The sequence below is a fragment of the Peromyscus leucopus genome, chromosome 22 (assembly GCF_004664715.2).
Source record: "Peromyscus leucopus breed LL Stock chromosome 22, UCI_PerLeu_2.1, whole genome shotgun sequence".
NCBI lineage: Eukaryota > Metazoa > Chordata > Mammalia > Rodentia > Cricetidae > Peromyscus > Peromyscus leucopus.
This window is the reverse complement of record NC_051081.1, coordinates 5,720,146-5,747,066: the sequence shown is the minus strand read 5'-3', so window position 1 is coordinate 5,747,066 and position 26,921 is coordinate 5,720,146. Positions and strand designations below refer to the sequence as shown.

Sequence of the window (26,921 nt, the reverse complement as noted above, 5' to 3'; positions counted from 1 at the left end):
CACCACACCATCGATACTTATTCTGGATTTCAATGGGCAACTGCTTTGAGTTCTGAAAAAGATGATTCTGTAATCACACATTTGCTACAAGTTATGGCCATCATGGGTATACCTGCACAAATTAAAACTGACAATGCTCCATCATATGTCTCTGTTAAAAAGAAACAGTTTTTTTGATATATATATATATATATATATATATATATATATATATATATATATATATATATATCACATATTACAGGTATACCATGTAATCCTACAGGTCAAGCAGTTATAGAAAGATCAAACAGAACTCTAAAGGATATACTAAATAAACAGAAAGGGGTAACAAAACCCCCCAGAAATAGATTACATAATGCTCTATTAACTTTGAATTTTCTCAATGCCAGTGAGAAAGGAACAACTGCTGCAGAGAGACATTGGATAATAGAAAAAAACTACAGAATTAAATCAGCCTATATACTTTAAGGATGTGCTAACCTCAGAATGGAAACCAGGATATGTGTTACTTTGGGGACGAGGCTTTGCTTTTGTTTCTACAGGAGAAGATAAGCTGTGGGTACCATCAAAATTGATAAAGGTTTGATTTGAACAAGAGAGACCTCTTAATTAGAGGAGGTGATAGTTCATCAACCAGCATGAACATCCAATTTAAACTAACTCATACCAGTAACACATGCCTTTTCATTTAATCAGATAATAACTTGCCAAAAAGGAACATCCAAAAAAAAAAAAAACCTTGGGGAAAGGTTTTTGTTTTTGACTTTTAGGAGAATGAACGTTAAGGAATCTGAAGAATACAGGACAAATGAGACAACTGAAAAATAGGGACAAATCATCTATCCCAGGAAACAGAGTGAAATGGCGTATGGGTATATCATCTAAAAAATGCTATGTCTTCCTAAATGTTTGTTTCTGCTTTTCTATAAAGATTTAACACTATTGATCTTCTAATAGTCCCAGTTCAATTAAGATTTAAAGTTGACTTTGGAGTTGGAGAATGGCTCTCTCCTTCTTTAAACTCAAGCATGTTGTTAAAAGGAAAATGCAAACTCCCTGTATCATGTCAGAAGGAAAGAGCCATCTTCTGCTATGGGACAAGAGAAAAGCCAAAATAATTAAGGGACTATTCTATTGCTAATCTCAACTCTTTGATTTATTTCGATTCTTTAAACTTTTCTTAAAGTATGAATTTTATATCAAAATTTACAAGATTAATATATATATATAATATATATATATATATATTTTAAACTTTGTTAAGATATGAATGGTCATATAGAGTACTAACTAATTCTAGAAAAAAGGCTTCAATTAGCTGCATATATATGTCTTTGTGTTCAAGTCTCTTATCAGTTTTCTGCAGGAATTCACGGCCCACCCTAACATCAACTGAAGTCTCCAGGAAGAAGATGGGGCCCCACAACAACAACAATTCCACGTAGACAATAATAACATCACTAAGCTGACAAACATCATCTACAGATGAGCTTTGAACTACAAAGTGCTCAGAACAATTTTGACAGGGCTAGCTGAGATGATCCAGTCTCAAAGACTACTTGAATAAGGATTTGAGATAAACCCTGAACTTTGGCATTATACACAGACTGGATAATGAAGAATATAGTTACCTTTCCTAGAATTTGACAATTAACCTAAAATTTTTCTTTTCAGGATAAAGAAAACTTCGCACATACCCAGCAGGAAGCAATTTCAAGAATACGACGCCCACATTCCCAAAGAGGTGGTGTGGGGCAGGTGGTTTTTTTGGTCTTTTAATGGGTTTTGGGTCTGGGATAATTTTCATTGATTAGGGGGGCTGGTTACAAGTTGTTGTCAAGGGTTAGGAAAAGGGCTAAGCATAGGAGATTAGATGTAAAAGGTTCTTCTTAAAAAAAAAGAGAGAAAGAAAAGAAAAGAAAAATGTAATTACTTTACATTGGATTGGATTGTTTTATATGTATACAAATTATATATATTGAAATTGATATTGTTAGAAAATGCTATATGTATATTTCTAATTTTATTTATACTATTCATTTAACAATATAATGCAATTTTCTGATCCTTGAATGTTGTTATTACCAACTATTAGGATATAAAGAAATGAAAGTTAGTAGTTAGATATTATAATAGAACTTGTAGTCATATTAGGTATGTTTTCATAATTGAGCAGATATATTTTAGATAGACAGGTCATCTTCAAACCCTTGAGAGATCTACAGAATATGGCATTTAGAATGTTTTAATAACTTAGAAAATTTTTCTTTTTTGTTATGACTATGAGACATGTTAGCTCCTGGCAGTACCAATCTACTTCAGAGAGATATGGGCATTGAAAAAACTGCAATTGGAGTTAACTTTCATTGTGGCAAAAGTTAGCCACTGGACAATAAAGTATCCTCGAATCAACTGCTGACAAACAGGACAGACAGGACATGAAAAAAAGGACTACTGATTCTTGCCAAAACAAGTGTGGTTATGGCTTTATCAAAAGGTATCTTCTGAGGCCAGGACAATATGACACCATCCCTGAAGTGGCCTTCGCAATCTGGAAAAGGTACAGTGCCCTTTTCTTCGAAGGCAGCTAAACAGGCAGTGGGCTGATGGCTTCTGATATGTAATGGAACAGCAGCTGAAACAGTTGTTCTTGAAGAGTAATTAAGCTCACGCCTCTTAATAGTAGAATGGCATTTAATAGAGGGATGTGGAGAAGAATGGGATACTGAGATGAAGCCACATACACACATAGCCAAGAAGAATGGATAGCTGAATTCAAAAAACATCAACAATTTCCAGAATTTAAAATCCTGAATCATGACATGACACTAGTGGAATTCAGGTGTTTCTGGTATATAGACTGCTCTCATCCAATGTGAGGTTGAACTGTTGACCTTGTGTACAACCTACTTCACAAATGAGTCTGTCAGATATTCTAAGCCTATAGGCTGAAGATGATGCCCCAACACTGTGGAGAAACCTCAGATGACTGTCCAGGCAGCTAGCTATCTCTGTCAACTTACAATTTTTTCGAAGTTGCTTGCATGTACTTCCTGTTTTTATTTTTGTTAGCTAATATTATTCCCTCTTGGGTCTCTGAGGGTGTTGAAGATTAGTTAGTTATAGTTGAAGATTAATTAGGATAGAAAGTGAATTAGATACAATAGGATAGATAATGGAATTATTTTCTCTGAATTTGTCAAATACAAATGAACTATACATTGTTTAGATATTTATTACTTGTATATATTGTATATAGTTATTGTACTTTTGAATATAGTTTTTCTTATGTTAGCTATAACCTTTTTCCTTTTTTCGTTTTATTAAAATAGAAAAGGGGAAATATGGTGATATTTTATTTTGTAATAAAATGTTATTTGTATGTTAATAAATAAATTTGCCCCGGGGATCAGAGCTATTAGCAAGCCATAGGAAAGCAGGGCAGTGGTGGCATATGCTTGTAATCCCAGCACTTGGTAGGCAGAACTAGGTAAGTCTCTGTGTGTTCAGGGATACAGCCAACATTGGATACACATGCCTTTAATCTCAATACCAACCATAGAAGACCTGGAGGTCTGTACAGACAGGCCGTGACGAGGCGGTCATATGGTTGGGTTTACAACCAATGAGAAGGCAGAACAGAAAGTCTATATAAAGACTTTAACACAGGAAGTAGCTCTCTTTCAGAGAGGAAGGACCACCACAGAAGGAAGGGTAAGGTTTTAGCTCTTAGCTCTGACCTCTTGGCTTTCTTCTTTGTGTTGGTTCTGTGTTTCTTATTTAATAAGACAGTTGGTTACATCTACATTCTGGTCCTCCTTTTCTGAGCGGCTATGGGACTGGCAGGTGACAAAGATTTGTTCTGACTGTGGGCAAGGCAGGAACACTCTAGTTACACCACTCTGCATCAGATCACATACTTCAAACATGTAGTTTCCAAACATAAACTTTACCATTACAGAAGGGCAGAATGGAAACACAGTAAGGAAATACTGGCACAAAGCAAGACCAAAAAGCAACTTGGCAGACTAAAAATTCTGTATCTCCATGTCTGATGTCGAACCACTCTTAAGATCTCCAAATCTTTTCAGCCTTGTTGACAGCAACATTGTTTTTTACCTTGGGTTTGTTCCATACCATGTTAGTAGGTTTCCTTGGTAGGTACCTAATGACTCTGGCTTCTCCAATATTAGGGTCTCCAACACAATCCAGGCTTCACTTTTATAGATTCAGGAAATAGTTTCTGTGAACTTCCATGGAGAGCCACCCCTGACACATACCTGACCTCAGTGGCTGTCCTTAGTTTCAGAGGGAGATTCCACAACATTTTTCTTGTATCCTTGACTTTAAGGCCAGAACTAAGTCCAAATCTGCAAAATTCTGCTGCTTACTAGGGCTGGACTTAGCCACCTCCATTAACTACATTTCCACTGGCTTTCTGTTACACTTCCTGGTATGGTGATATTTTATTTTGTAATAAAATGTTATTTGTATGTTAATAAATAAAGTTGCCCCGGGGGTCAGAGCTATTAGCAAGCCATAGGAAAGCAGGGCAGTGGTGGCATATGCTTGTAATCCCAGCACTTGGTAGGCAGAGCTAGGTAAGTCTCTGTGTGTTCAGGGATACAGCCAACATTGGATACACATGCCTTTAATCACAATATCAACCATAGAAGACCTGGAGGTCTATACAGACAGGCCGTGACAAGGCGGTCATATGGTTGGGTTTACAACTAATGAGAAGGCAGAACAGAAAGTCTATATAAAGACTTTAACACAGGAAGTAGCTCTCTTTCAGAGAGGAAGGACCACCACAGAAGGAAGGGTAAGGTTTTAGCTCTTAGCTCTGACCTCTTGGCTTTCTTCTTTGTGTTGGTTCTGTGTTTCTTATTTAATAAGACAGTTGGTTACATCTACATTCTGGTCCTCCTTTTCTGCTAAAAAATGGACTTTAGCCGGGCGGTGGTGGCGCACGCCTTTAATCCCAGCACTTAGGAGGCAGAGCCAGGCGGATCTCTGTGAGTTCGAGGCCAGCCTGGGCTACCAAGTGAGTCCCAGGAAAGGCGCAAAGCTACACAGAGAAACTCTGTCTCGAAAAACCAAAAAAAAAAAAAAATGGACTTTTTTTCTTGCTCAGATTGTTGCCTTCCATTATAACTCTGCATGAGAGTGACCTCTAAAAACCACAGGACAGAGTCAATATTAGCTGTCTTGATACTACTTCTGCCAATGCAATTATTCTAAACCTCTTTATTTCCTTCAGAAAACAGGGCAGAAAGCAGACATTTTTTTCCAGAACACCAAAGGAATATTTTCTAGCCCATATACTGTCTTCTAAAACCTCTTGAGCAGGACCATCATAATCTACATTTCTCTCAGCACCTCTGTCTACCACATTCCTTCTAGTATGGCTCATTAAGGCCCACTTAAATTGTTCCACCATTTTTCTAATCTGAAGCCCCAAAGATCACATACCATGAACAAGCAGCATGGTCTGGCTCATCACAGCAATACCCTGCTCCCTGGCACCAACTTCTCTCTTGTCCAGTGTTCTATAGCTGTGAAGAGATAGCATTACTGGAGCAAGTATTTGAAGAAAAGCATTAAAATATAGTTTCATATATTTATTTTATTATCATAATTGTGAGGATCATGGCAGCACACAGGCAGACATGATGGCTGATAGTTTTACATCCAGATCTGCAGGCAGTAGGAAGAGAGAAAGGCACTGTGCCTGGCTTGTCCCCTTGAAACCTCCAAGCCTACTCCCAGTGACACATCTGCTCTAATAAGGCCACACCTACTTGAACAATGCCACACTTCCCAATCCCTCCTTAGTAGCAGCAGCCCTTGATGAGTAAGTATTAAAGCACATGGGCCTATAAGGTCATTCTCATTCAAATACTACAGTATTACCTTTTCTATTTTCCTTTTCCCATAGATCACTAATCTGTATTTCCTTCTGTTCCCCAATGTCTCCAAGTCATTAAGAATTATACTCAAATTTTCATAAATGCTTATTTCTTTATTTGTTTTTTTGAGCAAGATGTCTGGTAGGTGTCTTGGTTTCGGTTTTTATTGCTGCAATGAAACACCATGACCACACATGAGTTGGGGAGGAAACAGTTTATTTGCCTTACACTTCCATATCATTCTTCATCATCAAAGGAAGTCAGAACAGTGTGGGAGTCCAGCTTCCACCTTTTGAAGGGTTTTTTGATAGAGGAGAGAGGAATGAGGAAATATTAGGTAGAAAGAGATGATAAGAAAGACAGAGACAAAGGATAGTTTCAAGGGGGCCCTGGGTCAATACCCAGTCACCTAGAGTTTTATTCAAAAGGGCTTTTATAATATGCCAAGGGGAGGGGCAAAGACCCCTTCTTTGCAACATCAAAGCACACCATAGAGCCAACTGTAGACCCTTCCAAACACCTGGTAGACAAAACCCTGGCCAAATCATCCCATTATGCTGCTGTGCTAGGTAGAGCAAGCCCAGATTCTTTGACCCTCAGTAAGGTCTCACTAGATAGCCTCTGTCAGCCACCACATAACAAGAACTCAAACAGCGCAGGAATCTGGAGGTAGAAGTTGATGCAGAGCCCACAGAGGTGTGCTGCTTATTCTATGGTTCTCTATGACCTGCCTAGCCTGTTTCATATAGAACTTAGGTCCATTGGCCCTTGGCTTGGACCCACTTACAATAAGCTGGGCCCTCTCCCATCAATCACTAATTAAGAAAATGCCTACACTCCAGTTACAACCCAATCTTACAGAGGCATTTACTCAATTGAAGTTCCCTCTTCTAAGATGATTTCAGCCTATTTCAAGTTGACAACAAACAATCCAGCACACTATGCCAGCTTTGAACCCTTAAAACTGCCTGTGCCATCCAGTACTGGGAACACAGTTATGCAGGTCAGTGAGAAGGAGAATAATACAAGGGAATGTGTGTCCTAATAAAGCCCAGTCTTTTGGTAGGGAGTTTCAAATGCATAAGGGGCCTTTGTAAGAGTCAGAGTCCACTTGCAAGCTGGTGTACCCACAGTAGAGAAAGGGTGGTAGCAGGAAGGAGGTTGAAAGGTCTAAATTTGTCTGCATTTGGGATTTTCAGTGATTAGTCAGATAATCAACTTTAGTTGATCTAAATGTCCAAATAAATAATTTTGGGATTCCTGCCAACCAGGACTGTAAAGAATTTGGACAAACAATTGAATTTCCTTCTAGAAACCTAATTACTGTTGTTGCACTAGTTCAAACAGAAAAAAAGTGTTGAACAAATTGGTGTGACTCTGAATAACTGGCCTATTATTTTTCTGGCTGAAAATGTATGGCTAGAGAGAAAGGATGTGATTAATCCTTGGTATGCTCCAATAAAAATTGTTAGTCCATTGATCACATGGGACCATAAAGCTTGATTTAATGCTTTAAATTAATTTTTTGAGACTATAATTGTTAGGTCTCAAATTTGTGACAAACTGCTAACTGAGTTATCCATTAATATGTCAAAGCAGGCAATACCTGCCTATTTCTCTCTGCATCAGGAGTACCAGAAATACCCTTCCCATCTACCCTGAACACTTCATCCCCGGGACTGGTGGGAACGGAGAGGGGTTGAAGACTGGGGTGCCAGTGGCAACAGGGACAGTTCATGACAGTCTGTTTAAATTGTCCACAGGAAGGTCTTGGTCACCTCTGTCCACCATCCCCAGACTGGACTGGCTCCAGCATCACTTCCTTCCTTCCCTCCTCTTTCCTTCCTTCCATCTGCACCTCCTCCCTGCATCCAGCACCTCCATGCCCTGAGCCTGTACTGGGACAGGCACAAAGGACACCACTGACCGTAGGCAGGGGGATTGGCAGAATCGGGGAGTGGGACAGGGACATGCGAAGTTCATTTGGCCAGCCGGGGCAACTGCCCCAAATGTCTGCTGGTCCCTACCTCACCTGGCATCAGGATAGCACACACTTGCAGCTCATGCAGCCAGGGCTGCTCTCATCCAGATGGTTCAGCTTCCACAGTATGTGTTGCTGAATCTCATGTACTGGTGTGTAGAAGGGATCCTCCACACCCTGCCAGGTCTTGGCTGATGTTTCAGTGTAGGGGATGCCATAGCTGCAGGCAAGGTCCTGGGCCTGTCGAGACTCAACAGTATGAGTAGCCAGGTTACACTTGTTCCCCACCAGCACCATTGGCACATCATCTGAATCCTTCACCCTCATGATCTGCTCCCTGTAGGGATGGATGTCTTCAAAGGACTTGGTGTTGTTGATGGCAAACACACAGAGGAATCCCTCCCCCGTGTGCATGTACTGGTCCCGCATGGCGCTACATGCCTCTTGACCTGTTGTGACTAGGATGTCCAGCAGACATGTCTCCCCATCAATGACCACCTGTTTCTGATAGTAGTCCTCTATGGTGGGGTCATACTCCTCCACAAAGTGGTTCTGGATCAGCTGGATGGTCAGGGCACTCTTTCCTATGCCTTCAAGCACCCACCACCACAAGCCTGTATTCTGTCATCACTTCTATAGGGACTGTCTAAGGGCACAAAGGGGTGGGTGGGGAGCAGAAGGCCCTGATTGGGGCTGACATAGGTGTCCTTGTAGTCCCGAGACCAGAGCGTCATGGCTGCAGGGTGCAGAGTAACTGAATATGGGGGCTATTTCCCCCTTTTTGTTTTAAGAGTTGTTCCTTAAGACACTGGTGATTTCTTTCTATAATTGTTTGGCCTTGGGGGTTGTAAGGGATCCCTGTGGTATGTTTAATATGCCATCTGTCAAAAAAAAAAATCTAACATTGCCTTACTAGTAAAGCAGGGTCCATTGCCAGTCTTAACTTGTGTCAGTAAGCCTAAGGTGGCAAAGCATTGAAGGAAGTGTGTTTGTGCATGTTTAGTCTTTTCACCTGGGTGTGCTGTGGCCCAACAAGCTCCTGAATAAGTATCTAGGGGGACAAAAACATATTTGAGTTTGCCAAAGGCCAAGAAGTGGGTAACATCCGTTTGTCAAAGAGTATTGGGTCTGAGGCCTCTAGGATTTACCCCCTGTGTTTGTAATGGGGGCACCTTTAAAAAGGGCTGACATGTTTTGCAAGTGTGCACTATCCTTTTGAGGTCCCTTATAGGGACGGGGTGGGGGACCTGTGTTGTAGGCCTCTTCAATTAATATGGGTCAAGTCATGTAGCTGAGTGGCCTCTTATAAGGTTGAGTGTCCCCTCATATGTTGGATATGAATGGAAGCCCCTCGTCCCTCCAGCAGGCCTCTGAACCATGAGAGGGGAGATGGGGTTACCATCCAGCTTAACGTGTGCTTGGGGAATATGAGGAAGTAAATTAATAAAAATACCACCCGATGGTTTTCTGTAATGGCAACAATATCTTGTGGCATTTTGCCCTTTAACAGGGCAAATAAGAGTGCAAAGTTATGTGGTGATGTGTGGTGATATTTTATTTGTATGCTAACAAATAAAGTTTGCCTGGAGATCAGAGGACATAGCCAGCCATAAACAAGTCAGGCAGTGGTAGCACAAGCCCTTAATCTAATCACATGGCAAGCAGAGTCTCTGTGTGTTCAAGGACACACTAGGGAACAGCCACGCATGGTGACACACTCTTTTAATCCCAATACCAACCATAGAGATCTGGAGGTCTGTACAGACAGGCAATGACAAGGAAGTGAGGTAGCTGGGCTAAGAGCCAATAGAAGGCAGAACAGCAAGGCAATAAAGGCCCAGGTTAGACAGGAAGAAGCTCTCTCTCAGGAAGCTATGGTGGTGTGGTGAGCTAAGGTTAGCTGGTGGTTCTATTTCTCTGATCTCTACAGCTTTCACCCCTGTATTTGGCTCTGTGTTTCTTATTTAATAAGACTGTTTAGAAACTTGTCTCCAAGGTTATCTTTAGGGATAGGGACCCAAGGCAGTAGCCAATTAATTTCCCCAGAAGGCTCTGAAGTTGGGTTATGGTCATGGATGCTGGGATATCCAACAGGGGCTTAAGGGGGATGGCTTTGGGTTAAGGTAGGATGAGACCCTAGCATTTTAAAAGGAGGTACCTTTTGAATCTTATTGGGGGCCACTGTGAACCCCCCTTTTTGGAGTATTGTGAGGACTTGGGTAAGGAGGCCCTCCAAGCAGGTGGGGTCCCTGTGTCCCAGGATTATATCATCCATATAGACGTAGGCAAGGTAGGTGTCTGAGCTCAATGTAGGTCCCAAGAATGTAGCTAGGTATTGTTGGCAGAAGGTTGGACTATTGGCCATCCCTTGTGGCAATTCAAGTCCATTCAAATCATTGATCAGGTTGGGAAAAAATTAAGAGAAGAGATGGAAAAGGCAAATTTCTCATAGTCATCCAGATGTAATGGGATGGAGAAAAAACAATCTTTAATATCAATCACAACTAGGGTATATTCTGAAGGTATAGTGGGGGTCCAGGGCATTACCCTTAAGGGGGTGCTCACCAATTCCATCCTCTCATTTATCTTACATAGGTCCTGAAGCATGCACCAGGCTCCGGATGCTTTTTGGATGACAAATACCAGTGTGTTCTAGGGGCTCATGGAAGGGCATATATGCCCAAAGTTATTTGTTCTTCCACCAGAAGGTGGAGTGCCATAAGTTTAGGTTTGATTAATGGCCACTGCTCCACCCAGATGGGACTTCCAGGCTTCCACCTGATAGGGGATACCCAGGGGGCAGTGGCCCTTAGGATTGGGGGTATACCCGAGTGGGTCTCTTGGGTTCCTCCTTGACTTAACAAGTCTGGAAGATGTCCCTTCTCTAGTTTAAAGGCTTTCCCTCTAGATCAAACTTGAATCTACAGTCCTTTCTCCAATGATACCCCTTCCTGCATCTAGGGCAGGGGGTGGAGGGTGGCTTTGATCCCTCCAGCCAATTGGGGGGAGGGATGCTGTGGGCACTCCCTCTTAAAGTGCCCCTCCTGTCCACATTTAAAACAGACCCCCTTCCCTGAGGGCCCTGAAGTCCCTTGGCCCTGGCCGGCTAAAGCCTTAGTGATAGCCTCAGTCATTGCAGATGTCTGAGTTTGTAGGGCCAGGGCCAGCGATTGAGATTGATGTTGTTGCGTGTCCACATCCTGGGAGGCCACTACCTATCTACTTAGGGAGCTTCCCCTCAGCTGTGTGGTGGTCTGCATTCATTCCCTCCCAAACCAGCAATTTTACAAACTGATCTCGGAGCTCTCCCGCTGGTAGCTTAAGATGAACACTCTGCTGGACCCGGTCTATGAAGTCTGGCAAAGGCTCCCCAGGTTTTTGCCTCACCTGGGATTTAGGGGACTTGGTAGGCCCTTCATCCAATTTGTACCAGGTATTAAGCCCCACTTGTCTCACTTGATCACTGATACAGACTGGTATCCCGGCTTGCTGTACTCCAGTGGAGTATCCCTCTCCTGTCCATGGCATAGGTAATTGGAATCTCGGGATGGGCTTGTCGGTTGGCCTCCGCCTGCACACCACATTCCTCTTTAAAAAAGGAACACCATTTGATGAACTGAGAGCTAGTGAAGACGGCGTTGGCCATGTCCAGCCAGTCCTTAGGGACACACGGGTGGCAGGCAATGTCCTGTAATAGACTCTGGGCCCAAGGAGAATTTGGGCCATACTCGGCCACCGCCTTTCGGAGCTCTTTGAGATCTTTGGCCTCCCATGGGCATCATTCTAGGGGCCTTGGGGAGCGAGGCCAGCTGCACCAGGTCGGAGTCCTCTCATGGCCCTTCCTTGACAGGATAAGCCTCCGTATAGGTTGCTTCCGCCAATCCCCATACCTCCTCGGAAGGCCGGTCATGAGAATCCAGGTCATGCAGGTCCCTCCGCAGGCCTGTGTAGGGTGATGCTCCTGGCTTGGTCCCAGGAGCATAAGGCGGGAGCCCAGGATCCTTCAGGGTGCAAGAATTGGGGAGAATGACTTTTACTTTCGTTTTAACCTCCACTGCGGGTCATTCAATTTGGTCAACGCGCTCCTTGTGGAATTTAGCCCATTCCTTTTCCTCCTTATCTTTTGATGCTTTTCCCCTTTTCTCCCAGGCCCTGTGTTGTCTTTTTCTCCTCTGTGGACCCCTGTGGGGAGAGGTATTGTACACAGGTGGAAGGACATTTTAAGTGCTGTGACAGTCGAGTAGAATCCCAAGGGTGGCAGGATGCCAAAATGTTCTCTCTGTATGGCTTATCTCTCCACCTGGGCCCAGATAGTCCATGAGAAAAGGTTGGACTTAGGGACCCAGGGGGCCAGGGTGACGATAGTGTCTCAGGTCTTGATAGCACTGCTATCAGATAACCCAAGCCCTCTGGACTTGAGCATGAGCCGAAAAGCCTTTAGGGCTGGTTCTTCCTTAGTTGAAATAGAATTACCCACACTAAAGGTTTCACTTACCCTGAGTAACATTCACATTAATACGGAAGATTTTCTTAGATCTTGCATGTACACTAAACCCCTAATCAATATGTATGCCTGTTAGGAAACTTGAAAAGTATGAAACTAAATGGATGGACAGTTTTACAACATGACTCTAATGTGGCTATGATTAACATTGTGACATCTGTTATGGCATTGTTTCTTGTTTTGTTCCTTAAATGAATGTTTTACAAACACTAATCAGTTACCTGACAGTGATAAACATAGTTTTGTGAGAATGCAATAATCCTCACAAAGCTGTACTTATTTTCACTGTCGTTTTTCATTAAAATTTCAGGGCACATTAATATTTCTTCAGAGGGGCTAATGTATCAGCTTGCATATGGAAATTGTCAACCATATCTTATGAACTTTGATTATGTTTTTCTTTTTTTTGACATTTAAATGTTTTTTATTTTGTGTTTGTGAGTGTGTACATATGTCTATGTGCCATGGCAAGCCTTTAGAAGTCACATGACAACTTTCAGGAGTTGATTTTCTTTTTTTTTTCCATTCTAATTTTAATTTTTTTAATGCTGAATGCTGTTTATTGAAGGAGGGAGGAGGTCTTAAATACAGGCTTACAGTACAATGGGAGAACCCTGGAGGGCAGGAGTTCGCTATGGATGTTTTATAATCTTGCATCTAAGCTGTTAACACCCATTATGCAGGATACACAGACAAGGAACTTCTCTTAAGCATTCAGGAGGTTGAAACCTGGGAAAGAATTAGCATAGGGAGGATATCAAGGTCAAGGTCAGCAAGCAAGGCAACAGTTACCCATTGTTACCCAACAGTTACCCATGGGGGCCAGGATCCTACAGGTCCACCTTTTACTAACAAATGAGCTTCTGACTTAGGTTGTGTGCGACATCAGCAGGTCACCTTACCCATCATGGATACGCCTGCTCAGGCACTCTGTCTTAGGTTTGTGAGCGCCCTCCAGAAATTACCCGTCTCTGAACACTCATTGTCATACAGGCTCAATTGTGAGTGAGCTGCAGAGTTAACCGTTGCCAAAGATCTCAAAGTGGCACTGAGCTTGCAATCTGTGTATTCGACACAGAAAAAACCAACAGAAGTCCTAACCCACCCATAGCCAGTAGGCTAAAGGCAACTGAGCCATTCCCTTCCTTAATGAGACTTACTGAAAATTGGTGTCCTTGTAAGATGATATCCCAAAAGCAAATGGAACTTGAGCTTATAAATTTATAATTTTCAAAGCCAATCAAAATGTATATAACTACTGAATTAAACTTATCATGCCCAATAGAATGAAAGATTAACTGTCGACCATGTCTTATGAACTTTGACTATGTTTATCAATATTGAGGTCTTCCCATTTGTAGCCTAAAATACAGTAATAAAAAATGTATAAAACAATATTAGAAGTTATGAAAAAATTGAAATTAGTATCTTTGGTGAACCTTAGAACAAGGCCTGATTTACTCACCGCATCCTTTCTCTTTCAGAGTCCAAATTACTAAAGACCACCAATCTCCAAAAAAAAAAAAAAAAAAAAAAAAAAAAAAAAAAAAAAAAAAAAAAGACTTGTCCCCTTAAGTTAAAAAGGAAGGAAAACTCCTTTTCTTACACATGGAAGTGAAGCTCTGGTAGGTTTCCACCATCAAATCTTTGTAGAGACTCTTTCTGAAAAGGATCTGGCAAAGCCATTCTTCATGAGTGAACTTCACACACACACACATCACACATCTTCATAGGTCACTACATGCTAAAATATCCCATATATGTATGTAATAGATGTGGTGAGACTGACAGCATTGTAAATGTACAACTCAGTGAGAATAAATCTACATAACTCTGTGTGCTCTATATACTACTTCCACGTCACACGATTTCAAATGCAGTCCCCAACTCATTTTAGAGGGAAACAGAGAAGAAGGATCATGCCTCTAATTCATTGCTCTGCCCCCTGAATAGGATATGGCATTTCAGAATAAATGCCTAGTAACATATACAGAGACACATGCAAACGGCGCAACACTACCGAGTTTATATCAGCAAAACTGTATCAAAATTACTAGCTTCAAAAAAGGATGGACAGGATGGGTATGGTGGCTCACAACTTTAAGACCTAAGGACTCAGAGAAGGGTGAAACTCTTTGGTTTCCAGGCCAGCATGGATTTCGTGTCTAAGACAACTAAAGGTACATATGAGATGCTGTCTAAAAAAAAAAAAAAAAAAAAAAAAATTGAGAAACCCTGTCTCAAAAAAACAAAAAGCAAAAGAACAAACAAACAAAAAAAAGAAAGAAAGAAAAGGAAAAGAAAAAAGATAGATGGAACTCAGGGGTTCACTCCAAATTCCTGCAAAGAGTTAAATATTCACTCCAGTTCTGTAATAGTCTATCAGAAAACTGGAGTGACCCTGTTTAAAGTGTAAGGCAAATATGATATTCCTAAGGAGGAATTCATTTTTAATAAGTTACTGACTGACAGGTAAAACAGTTCTCAAAAATGTTAATAAATTAAATGTTTAAGATAATAAAACAAGGCCAGGCGGTGGTGGTGCACGGCTGTAATCCCAGCACTCGGAGGCAGAGGCAGGTGGATCTCTGTGAGTTCGAGGCCAGCCTGGTCTACAGAGCAAGATCCAGGACAGGCTCCAAAGCTACGAGAAACCCTGTCTTGAAAAACAAAACAAACAAACAAACAAACAAAAAACAAAAAAGATAATAAAACAATAACAGCAACAACAACAAAAAACAGAGTATATAAAGATGGTGCTACAGTGAAGATCACTTGTGGCTTTTATAAAGGACCTTAATCAATAAAAGCCTTTAATACCCACACTTGATAGGCAGAAGGATAGTAGTTCAACACCAGCCTGGTCTACGGAGCAATTTTGATGGCCAAGGCTAGATAGAGAAAAAGAGACCCTGTCTCAAAAATAAAAACTTGAATTGACGTGTTTGTTTTTTTAAATTAAATTATGATTCAAGGTCTCTCCATGTAACTGCCTGATATAGGTGCTACAGTGGAACTTGAATTCCCGAAACAGCAATGTGTGTTCCTACCAGCTGAGCCATCGCTCCAGCTGAAAATATGAATATTAAATCATTGTAACTTTAAACCAACAGGTTTGCTTTTTCAGACATTTAAAAGCCCACCATCCTGGTTTTTGGGAACCAGACTCAGGTCATCTGCAAGAGCAGCTCAGTCTGGACAGCTGAGCCTTCTCTGCAGGCACTGCAGGTTTCTGAAGCTGGTGAGCCAGTACCCTTGGAAGATGGTGTACTTAACTTTTTCTTTTCTAACAATAAAAACATGGCAGCCAAAGCCATCCACTCAATGCACCCTCAAAAAAAGCGAGAGTCATTGTAAAATTATCTGTCATGGTCATCATGGCTGTCTTCATGTTCACAAGTAAGATGGTATAAATAAACATAAGCTTTATGCTTTGTAATTTGCAGATGTTTGGTATGCTGGAATTTGAAGATATTTGACCCCAAGCAGGGTCATCTTGGAAGGTAAAGCCATCTTCAGCTTAATTGTTTATAAATTGTGACAATAGTACCATATACATCTTGGGCCTCTCCAGGGGCGATCAATGACTGTCTAACCCTTTAGAAGTCACCATTAGTATAGGACTCCACCTGCTAATATCCAAATTCAGGTACAAATAAGTAGCCCTGGGAAAGTAGATTACTGAGACAGAAATCATACAGTGAGCCAGACTGAACATGTCAGTCAAGTGTTCATGTGACAGGGTGTCAAAAAGTGGACCGTGGACTCGGGGACAAAGGCCAGGATGCCATAGTCCCATGTGGACTCCAGAACAAAGACTGACGCTAATGGTCCCAAAAGCTGGGGTGGCAGAGCCTGGTCATGCTTTGTCATTTGCTCGTTTGAGATAGGGTCTCATGCATAACCCAGGATTGCCTAAATTTCACAGCGATCCTCCTGTCAGTGTATTCAGTACAGAGTACAATGAATGTTAAACCTACCTTCTGTTTACTTAATGAGCAAATGCTGGGAAAGTGTTCATGTTTGCCTAACAATGTGCAGCTAAGAGAAGCATGAACAATCCTAGGAGAGCCTTGTTGAAACTGTTGATGCCTGGTGAACAGCAGTCAGGTGGTTTAAATTTGACCTGGATGGGCTGGGCATCATTTCAGCTGTGAGACAGGGAGATCACTCCATTATACATTAAGTAATGATCTGTGTATGCTAGAGATGCTGTGAATGGGGGGGGGGGGAAGAAAAGGAAAAAAAAAAAAGAGGAAAAGGACATGACTGCTCCTAGGTGTGGTAGAGAAGAAAGTTTGTTTTTGATAAAAGGGAAGGTGTAGGGAGAGACAGGGACGTTTGGGAGAATCCAGAGTGGACAGGAGCCCGAGTAATGTGAGAAGAGGCGGCAGAGGAGTGGGGAGAGCCAGTTGAAGAGGTCAGGAAAACAAAGTGTATATGGAAAAAACTGGGTTATCAGAATGGTTAGTATATAGGGAAAAGCCGCTCAGGCCCTGGGCTGGAAAAGTTCAGGGAAGGCGGTAGGACATAGCAGCCATATCCTGCCACAGATAGGGACTGGGGAGGCAGGGAGAACCTGGCAGCCACTGTCTGCTTTTATAGGTTAAATACGCACCTCAGCCTTTTGTACTAGGTTTGAGACTTAACACCCTGTGTCCAGGAGGAAGGACGGTAAGTGCCTACTGAGTGCAGGAAAAGTGCAGGGACGTCTTTGCAGTTCATGCTCAAGTTCTGTTGCAATGGTATTTTCTGCAAGTCTGAGACAGTTCTGGGCTAGAGTTGGAGGCCAGGGCTAGGAACTACTGTGGTGTGTCCCTTCACAGCGCTCCATCCTTAAGGGAGTTGCTCCCCCTACTCAGGACGCACTAACCAATCAGGGCTCTTAAGCGGACTGCCAGTCAGAATAAATGATGGCACTTCCGGTCCTCCATGCGTCTGGCTTGGTAGCTCTGGGACTGTTCTGAGCCGCTCGTGTTCCGTGTTTTGCGCTGTCACCCGCTGCCGGGAGCTGTGAGGAGAGCGGGGCGAGCTCGGAATCCGCCATGGTGAGCGAGGGGCCGCGGTCCCCACGCAGGGAGGAGCCGCGGGAGCCGGTGTGGGGTCCTGGGGCTGTGGGAACCGGCGGCCGGACCTGCGCCCCGTTCGTGAGGTCTGTGAGATCCATGCTGTCCCTACAACTCCCGGCCTCTGAATAACTTCCGTCTGCGGGCTGCGGCTACGGCTGCAAAGAACTTGGGGACGTGGGAACTGTGTGTAGATAGTTCCTTATTGTGAGGGCACCATGCAGCGTGCGCGCATGCGCCACTTTCGTCATCGCTGTGAAAAGCGGATTTGCTAACTGACAGAGCTCTACTTTAAAGAAAGTGTCTCCTAGAAGTTCTGCACTTGGCACCGAACATTCAGGTGTAGGATCCGCCTGCAGTTATTTCTGTGCAGGGTGTAAATTCTCTGTCATTAACACATTTGCATGTGGATTCCAGGGTGGTCCAGTCATGTGTGTTAGCAAGGCCAGACTTCCTGAGTTTCCTGGCCTCATGTGTTCAGTTGGACACTGTTTTAATTGTGATTTTGTTTCTAAGTTTTCTCTTATATTCTATTAATCTCTTAATTCTTTTCCAGACAGTACAGTCTTTATTGCAGTTGTATGGGAAGTTTTAAAGTCAGATGGTATCAGAGTGTGTGCTGTTTACCTAATCTGTGTTTTATCATTTTTTTCATTCATGATGACCTTTTGTCATCATTTTTCTGTGTTGATAGGAAAAATTGTTAGACTTTTTATTGGAGTGTTGCTGAATCTATAGACAGATTCTGTGCTGAAATAATATTTAGGCTTCTCGTCTACAGTCATGCAATCTCTCCTTTGATCAAGTTTCTTGAATTCTTTAATTACAAAGTTATTGTTTTGGCTACAGATATTTGTCACATTTCTGTGTATTTCTGGCTTATTTATCTATGATGACCTATATGAGATACGAGGGTATATGTTTTTAGTTTTTCTGTTATTTTATTTCATGTGTATGAGAGATTTGCTTGCATATGTGTCTGATCACCACATGTGTGTTATGTGCTCACAGAAGACAAAAGGAGGCGTCAGATCCCCTTCAACAGCATCTAAGAATGATTGTGTGCTACCATGATAGTGTTGAGGACTTCTACAAGACCAAAAAGTGGTGGTAAATGCTGAGCCATCTCTCCAGTCCTAAACTCAACAGATTTTCAAAACTTCATGTGTGTGCCTGCACAAGTATATGCTGAAGAGCAAGTGTTAAGAGAGTTGAAGTTTTGCTTATACAATCTGTCTTTGGGGGCTGGGAGATGACTCAGTAGGTATGCTGGTTAACTTTGGTCAGCTTGGCATAAGCTAGAGTCACACTGGTCTGTAGACAAATCTATAGGGTATTTTCTTGATTAGTGGTTGATGTAATAGGGCCCATCCCACTGTGGTTGGTGCTACCCTGGGCAGGTGGACCTGAGTTCTATGAGGAATCAAACTGAGCAAGCCATGCTAGCAGGAGGGCAGTAAACAGCATTTCTCCAGGTTGAGAGCATATGTGGAATGCATAAGCCTATAGTTTATGTGAGTTAGCAAACTGTTTCTTGTCAGGTCCTCTGTGTATTTGGTAGAACAGGAGACTTGGAATTACTGAAGAGATTTTCTTAAGTGTATGATTTCTCATTGTGATGGCACATTAATTCCAGAACAGTTACACCTTCCAGCTTTCAGAAAAATATTTTAAGATAAGGTTTGTTATGTTGACTTTCTTTACCTTGGTCCCAGTGTTTAGGCCCACAGGGCAATGACGCTGCTGTCCTCCTGACTCAACCTCCTCAATTCTTGATTAAAGGTTTACAGCATCATACTCTTCTAAAACTACCTATTTGTTTTCAGAATGGGCTGTCTATTGCACTAATTAGAGAAGTATTTGTGTTGAACAGACCTCCATTCAGATGAGAATAGAAGGAATAGTTTATTGTGTACACTGCAGGGGAAAATAGGCTAGGCAATAGCTAGATTAGAGGTGGTTTAAGTCAATCACCTGTAGCTGTCTGTATTTTAAAAAAGGATCTGATTGGGCAGGATGAGTGCCTTTTTGTGTACTTTCCCAGTATGTGTTAATTCATACCATGTGAATGAAGGAAAACCAAATTAGTGTGTGTACAATTTTTTTTTTGGGGGGGTTACCTTGAGCCATTGAAATTTCTAATTGGGCAACTCTCTCGTGTTGGTAAGTGCAAATTTGGTTGTCTCACTTTAGTCAGGTGAGAGCATTGAGACACTGGGCATTTGGCTGTGCCTTGTGTGTAGCATACAGCACTCAGCAGCTAACATTTCACACAAGGCATGGTCATACAGTCTCCTATAAAGGTGGAGTTGAGTTCTGTGCAGGATGATGAGTATAGGTCTATTTACAATCTTCTATATGCAGACATCTAGTTTGACTAATACCATTCGTTGAAGATGCTGTTTTCCAGTGTGTATTTCCGGCTTTCTTTTTTTTTTTTTTTTTAAATCAAAAACCAGATATTCATAGGAATGTGGGTTCATGTCAAGAGTCTTCAATATTATTCCATTGACCGATGTGTCTGTTTTTATGACAATACCATGTGGTTTTTATTACTATACCTCTATATTACAACAGGCAATCTGGAGTGGTGTGAATTCCAGCAGTTCTTTTATTGTTCAGAATTGCTTTAGCTATCCTGGGTTTTCTGTTTTCCCATCTGAAGTTGAGAATTGTGTCCCTTCAAGGTCTGTAAAGAATTATGTTAGGTTTTTGATGGGGATTGCATTGAATCTGTAGCTTGCTTTTGGTAGGATTGCCAATTTTACTATGTTAATTCTACCAATCCCTGAGTGTGAGAGATCTTTCTTTCTTCAAAGACTTGAACATTTTAATCATATAAGTCTTTCACTTACTTGGTTAGAGTTACTGTGAGATATTTTAAATGTAATTTGGGGCTATTTTGAAAGATGTTATTTCCCTACTTTCTTTCTTATTCCCTTCATCATTTTTACATAGGAGAGCTACTGATTTTTGTGAGTTAATTGTGTATCCATGCTACTTTGCTTTAAGTGTTTTTCACCCATTAGAGTTCTGTGTCATTTTTAGGGTCACTTACATATCCTATTACATCCTCTGTAAATAAGAATACTTTGACTTCTTTCTTTCCAGTTTTATCCCCTTAATCTCCTTCAGTTGTCTTATTGCTCTAGCTAATACTTCCAGTTCTATATTGAATAGACATGGTGAGATTAGAGGTCTTGTTGTGTTCCTGATTTTAGGTGAATAACTTTGAGTTTTTCCCCCATTTAATTTGATGTTGACTACAGGCTTGTTGGAAAATGCTTTATTCTGATTAGGTATGTTCCTTGTATCCTTTCTCTCTGTAGAACTTTTATCATGAGAGGGTGTTGGATTTTGTTAAAGGCCTTTTCTTCATCTAATGTGTTGATAATGTAGGTATTTTTTTTTCTTTTTGATAGTTTATATGGTGGATAACATTTCTTGGGTTTTGTATCTTGACCCATCCCTGAATGTCTTGGATGAAGCCTACTTGATCATGGGTAGATGATTGTTCTGATGTGTTCTTGGATTTGGTTTTTGAATATTTTATTGGCTGTTTTGCATCTATGTTCATAAGAGGAAAAGGTCTTTTATTCTCTTTCTTTGTTGGGTCTTTATGTGGTTTAGGTTTCAGGGTAACTGTGGCATGGAAACTCAGGTGCTGGGGATGTAGGTGTCGGTCAGGAGTAAACACTTTTACTATGTATTATGATGTAAACAAATACAACTAGACAGTGATCTTTAATAGGAGTGGTTGATCTCACACTACCAACTGAAATAGCTACATGTTATTGATGAACTAGATTTTGGTGGGCTAGAGTCCCTATTACATGAATTAGATGCCCTGAATGAGACAGATGATCAACAAGCTGAGCAGTAACGTAGAGGTGGAGGAGTGTGGAGTCTACAAACTGAACTGTAAGGTAGGGGTGGGTGGAGTGTGGAGCACACCTTCCATCATAGCACTGGGATGGAAACTGAAGCTGGATCCTTGCCAGGTTTGAGGGTATGAATGACTTTGCTTGTGAAAATGTAGATATATTTTAATTTTTAAAATGATAATTGTCTACTGGCTTGTATGGGGAAGAGCATCCCCATCTCATGGTCCCCATGTTGATCTTAGATAACAACTTATGTGAGTTGGTTCTCTCATTCTACCATGTGGGTCTTGGGGATCAAACAAAATCGGAATTCCCAGCCATCAGAAAGCTGGGCAGGAAGATCAAGTGAGGACACAAAGCCCATCTTCCTTCAACCACGTTTTCACACATTTTCAGTTTCTGAATTTGCTCAGCCCTCATACCCTTACTATATCTAGTCAGTCACCTCTACAGTTCCAGGCCAAGTTCAGTCCCAGTGGATTCTTTTTCCCATGTCAATTGTATAGTAAGATGTGTCTTAATCATTTTACTCTGAGTCTGGCTTTAATTTGACACTCTCAAACTCCCAATTTATTCCTATAGCATTATAGTTTTAGAAGCACAATTCAAATCTTTGCATCTTATAGATTTTACCTTTGTAATAGCTTTGTGTGACACTAAGATAACAAGACAGTGGGTACCAGCATCTTGACACTGTCCTCTCAGTTTAGGATTTTCTTGTGGCCACTTTTGGTTAAGAATACCAAAGTGTCAAGTTCATCCTGTAAATTCTTTTCTTTACAGCCCAGTCTTGTTAACAGCATCCCTTTAATCCCAGTGCTCTGGAGGCAGAGACAGATTCCTCTGAGTTCCAGGCCACCCTGGTCTAATGGTGAGTGTCATGCCAGCAAGAATACACAGTGTGGTACTGTCTCAACAACACAACCAAAGAACAAAGAATCAAAGTTGCATGTAATTTGATAGGCTGGGTCAAGTAGATAGATGGCTTCGTGTGCAAAGTGTTTGTATGCATATGAATCACATAAAGGAGAGGGAGAAGCGTCACATGCCCTTTTTTCCCTGCTCCTTTTAAGAGGTCACATACAGTGGTAGAAAGTACTGCCTCTTTTGAGTGGGATAGCCCAAGGTCATGGGTGGAGCAAATACCACTACACATGACCACTTGAATTTAGTACCTAAAGCACATGTAAAAGCTATAAAGAGAGACTCCACAAAGTTGTCTTTTGAGCCCCACAAGCAACATGATATACCCATGCACCCGTCACAGAAACACAATTATAAAGTATTTTAAAAGTGGTGTAGGTTGGCCTAGCATTCCTTCTGTAGCTCAGGCAGGCCTTGTGATGAGTTGATAAGTATGTCTCTGAACCACAGATCCAGAAGATCCTGTGTTTGTGTTCTTAAGATCTTAAGTTTTGTTTAGATGGATAGATATTATTCCTATATATACACGTGTGTGCACCACATGCATTCAATGCCCTGAAGAACCTAGAAGATAGTGTCAGGTCCTCTGGGACTGAAGATACAAATGGTTTGAGCTGTCATTTGGATGCAATGAGTTAAAATTTTGTCCTCTGCAAGAACAGCCAGTGGTCTGAAAATGATGAACCATCTCTCCAGCCCTTTATGCAAATAAGTAACACTGTATTTTTACTCCCAGGAACAACTTAGAAGTCAAAATTAGGTCAAAACCTTTTGTTGCAGGCTGATTTGAAAACTTAATTCTATCTGGGATAGAGAGATGGCTCCCCAGTTAAAAGCCCTGATTGTTCTTCCTGAGGATTTGGGTTCAATTCCCAGCACCCACATGGTGAACATCAACTGTCTAATTCTAGTCCCAGAGGAACCACCAAGCCTCTTCTAATCTCCAAGGACACTTCACATTTGTGGAGGACAAACATACATGTAGGCTAAGCTTTCATACATGTATAATAAAATCTAAAAACACAGTTCCTTCTACCACTCACTACTTTCTGTTCCCAGATGTCAAAGAAACCATCTAGCAGCACAGGAGGGCTGGGGAAAGGAGCAAGGTATCACTTCACCTGCCAGGTAAGAGATGTCCCAGTGTGGCTTACCTATGTACTCTTCACAAAAGGGTGGTCTGTCCTGGGTATTAACAATACAGGATATGGAGGCTGTTAGCACAGCACGATGATGATGCTTGGTGGTGACTCTCAGGACTGCAGAGTGGGGTCTCTCAGATGGAAGGCATGCAGGCAACCCCTTGTGCCTGTCCCACATCTGTACGACACTACAGTAGGAAGGTGACCTGTGTGGTTGTCACCTCTCTGCATCTGTGTGGAAATCCCAGTGCCATCTGTAAGTATCATAGGCCCAGGACAGCAGTGAGGAGGATTCATACATGATCCAGCACTTTAGCCCCAGGGGAGTCACTGCACAGTTGTGTGTTGAACTGCCTACTCTTTTTTTTTTTAGTCCAGGACTGTCCTGGTTTGCTTTATATATATATATATATATATATATATATATATATATATATATAATATATATATAATTTATTTATTTTTTATTTTACAATACTATTCAGTTCTACATAATAGCCACAGATTCCCTTGTTCCGAACTGCTTACTCTTAAGATCACATATTCTCAGAGGTGAAAAGTGCCCACAGTACACTGTTCCCAGCAGAAAGGAGCTCAGTAATGAGCTGATGGCCATAGAACAGACTCAGTCTTCAGTCTGGATGCGGTGAAATCACTGTCTGAGAAGGGGTGAGGCAAAGTCCATACCAAAGACAGACCTGGGTGCATCCTGCTAAGGGTGTGATTGACAGCCCTGCATTCATCGTTCCTATTATGAATTTCCTTGCTTTTCATCTGGCTTTCTTTGTTTTTCTGTTCTTTGCTGACATGGAGTAGAGTTAGTTGTTTAATCCAAAGGAAAGTACCTGGGAGATAAGTAATGCTGTGAAACACTATTTTCTCCTTTCACCCTAAGGGAACTCTGTGTTGATAACTTGATGACTTGGGTAGGGAGTGAACTGTGAATGCTTTGCTCCCCATTGCCATGCTGGTCGTGTTCTGAAGGAGTTCCTAATGATCACTGGTTGAGCTACAACATAGCTAGCTATTTTGCTGAATTTTTTTAGTTTTGATCCATTTTTGTTTTTCTTGTTTTCTGTTTTCTTTTTAAAAATTCTGAATAAGGGGCAATCAGACATGTGTGAATACACATGCCACAGCACATGTGTGAAGGCCAGAGGACAAGTTGGAGATGTGGGTTCTCTCTCAAGCCCCCAGACTTGGTTACGGTGCCTCTACTCACTCAGCCGACCAGCTGGTCACTGCCAGAGCACTCCCTTCTAACCCACCCATTCCAGTGTATCGGTTGCAGTTGCTCTGTTTTCACTTTTGGGGTAGAGAAGACTGGGTACTTAGTCTAGAGTTCTCTCATACTTGGCAAGCATCTCTCTACAGAGTTATAAATAAAAAGTTATTTTGAGGCAGGTTAAGTTGCCCAATTTTTTTGTCAGCTTAGTCTGTAGCCATACCAGGCCCTAAACTTGTGTGATGCTCCTGCCTCAACCTGCCATGTGGTGGGGTTCCAGGATTGCACCACCTCTTCCAACTCTAAATTTGTGTGAGAAATTATCAATTTGAATCTGTCTTCTTTTAAGAATATTATAGTTAAAGCCGGGCGGTGGTGGCGCACGCCTTTAATCCCAGCACTCGGGAGGCAGACGCAGGCGGATCTCTGTGAGTTCGAGGCCAGCCTGGGCTACCAAGTGAGCTCCAGGAAAGGCGCAAAAGCTACACAGAGAAACCCTGTCTCGAAAAAACAAAAAAACAAAAAACAAAACAAAACAAAAAAAAGAATATTATAGTTAAAGGTATATCAATTACAGTTTTTAAAATCACCTATTGGTGTCATTAAGATTTTTTTATTCTCTATTATGTGAATTCTACCTCCAATCTCTACTAGTCTTTTTTTCTAAGTCTTATTTTTCCATGCATTAATCCCCATGTTTCCATTTTCATATGTGTTTTTGTTTGTGTAGGTTGAAGTTGGGCCTTTTGGGAGCCTGACCTGTTCAAGGTTTTCTCAGATGCCCAGATGAAATCACCAGTGGAACACTACTTTTGTGTCCTGCCAAGGGCAGACTTGGGAAGGTCTGGTCCAATGCTTGAGTGAGCATCATGAAGGAGTCAAGGGAACCAGGCTCTTCATGGCCACTGTGAGCTCAGTCTGAGGTATCCTGTGTTACTTTCTCCAACATTGCTAAATTATCTTTCAGCTGACTGTCTTACTCTCTAACTACAAATGGTGTATCAGAGCTATACATATTAAGGAACTTAAGCATGAGCCTTCAGCTTATGTAAGACATGTTCATACCAAACTTCCTACGTTTTATATTTCATCCTACATCCTTACCCTGATCACCTTCCCTTTTATGGACCCCCTAATTGCTGGTCTTTGGTGTCATAGACAATGGTGTAGCAGGAATTTTCTCAGTCTTGCCTAGCCCCAAGGTCTGGATGAAACCCTTCCACCCAGGCTCTTGCAGCGACTTATAATAATCACTTAGAGGCTTAATATTAATTACAAATTGTATGGCCTAATGGCTCAGTCTTTTCGCTAGCTAGCTCTTACAACTTAACGCAGCCCATTTCTATTAATATATGCATTTTTGCCACGTGGCTTCGTGGAGTTACTTGTTCTCTCAAATCTTGCTTTTCCTGGCAGCAGCTCACAGCATCTGCTGTGACTCCACCCTTTTTCATCTCAGTCTTCAGTTTGAATGCACTGCCTAATCTTATTCTCTCTCTCCATTGGCCAAACAACTTTATTTCTCAACCAGTGAGAGCAAAACATAGTCATAGCATACAGAAAGACATTGGATGCCCTGGCTTGACCTCCCAAATGCTGGCATCATAGGCCAGTGCCACCACAGAAGGCTGGGAAGGTGTTATTGTTTTGATTACCAATGTGCAGCTGAGAGAGGTTTGAGCAAATATAGGTGAGCCTTTTTAGAATTGCTGATTGCTGATGAATATCAATTAGGTATTTTAAATTTGGCCTAGATTGACTGGGTTTCCTCTCAGCTGTCCGACAGAGGGATTGCTCCATTGCACATTGAGTAATGGTTTGTGTATGCTCAGGACCCTGTGCATACGAGGAGTGAGGGGAGGTGACATCTGAGTGCAGGAAGACTGAACGATCAAGTTTTAGAAGCCAGGCACAAGTTCTATTACAATGCAAATCTCTCAAATCTAGATAATTCTGTTCCTGTGAGGGAAGCCAGGGCTTGGATCCACTGAGCTGTATGTCTTTATAACACTCCATCACTTAGGAAGGTGCTCTAGTCACTCAGACCTCTCTAGCCAGTCGGCCTCCAGGCAGACTGCTAGGCCAATTCACCTACAATTCACCTATGGGGAGGACACTTCAGGCTAAGAGGTCCAAGGGCTGTAGGAGGCTCTGGTGTTCCTGTGTGTTTACTTGTGATCTGTTGCCTGTTGCCGAGACCTGTGAAGAGAGCAGGGTGAATTCAGAATCCACAGTATGGTGAGTTAGGGGCTACAGTTTCCACAAGGGGTGGAACCACTG

At 41.9% G+C, this 26,921-nt stretch overlaps 1 protein-coding gene and 1 pseudogene across 1 annotated transcript in view; one reads left to right on the top strand and one right to left on the bottom strand.

Moving 5' to 3' along the window:
- Positions 1-7,953: 7,953 nt before the first annotated feature.
- On the bottom strand, positions 7,954-8,530 carry LOC114684913 (annotated as a pseudogene).
- Positions 8,531-17,034: 8,504 nt separating this feature from the next.
- LOC114684908 (zinc finger protein 431-like) overlaps positions 17,035-26,921 on the top strand; it is a 33,470-nt gene continuing 23,583 nt past the window's right edge. The window contains exon 1 of the mRNA XM_037197886.1: positions 17,035-17,448. Within this exon, the coding sequence (XP_037053781.1) occupies positions 17,446-17,448 (3 nt within the window). The 5' untranslated portion in view covers positions 17,035-17,445. The remainder of the gene's footprint in view (positions 17,449-26,921) is intronic.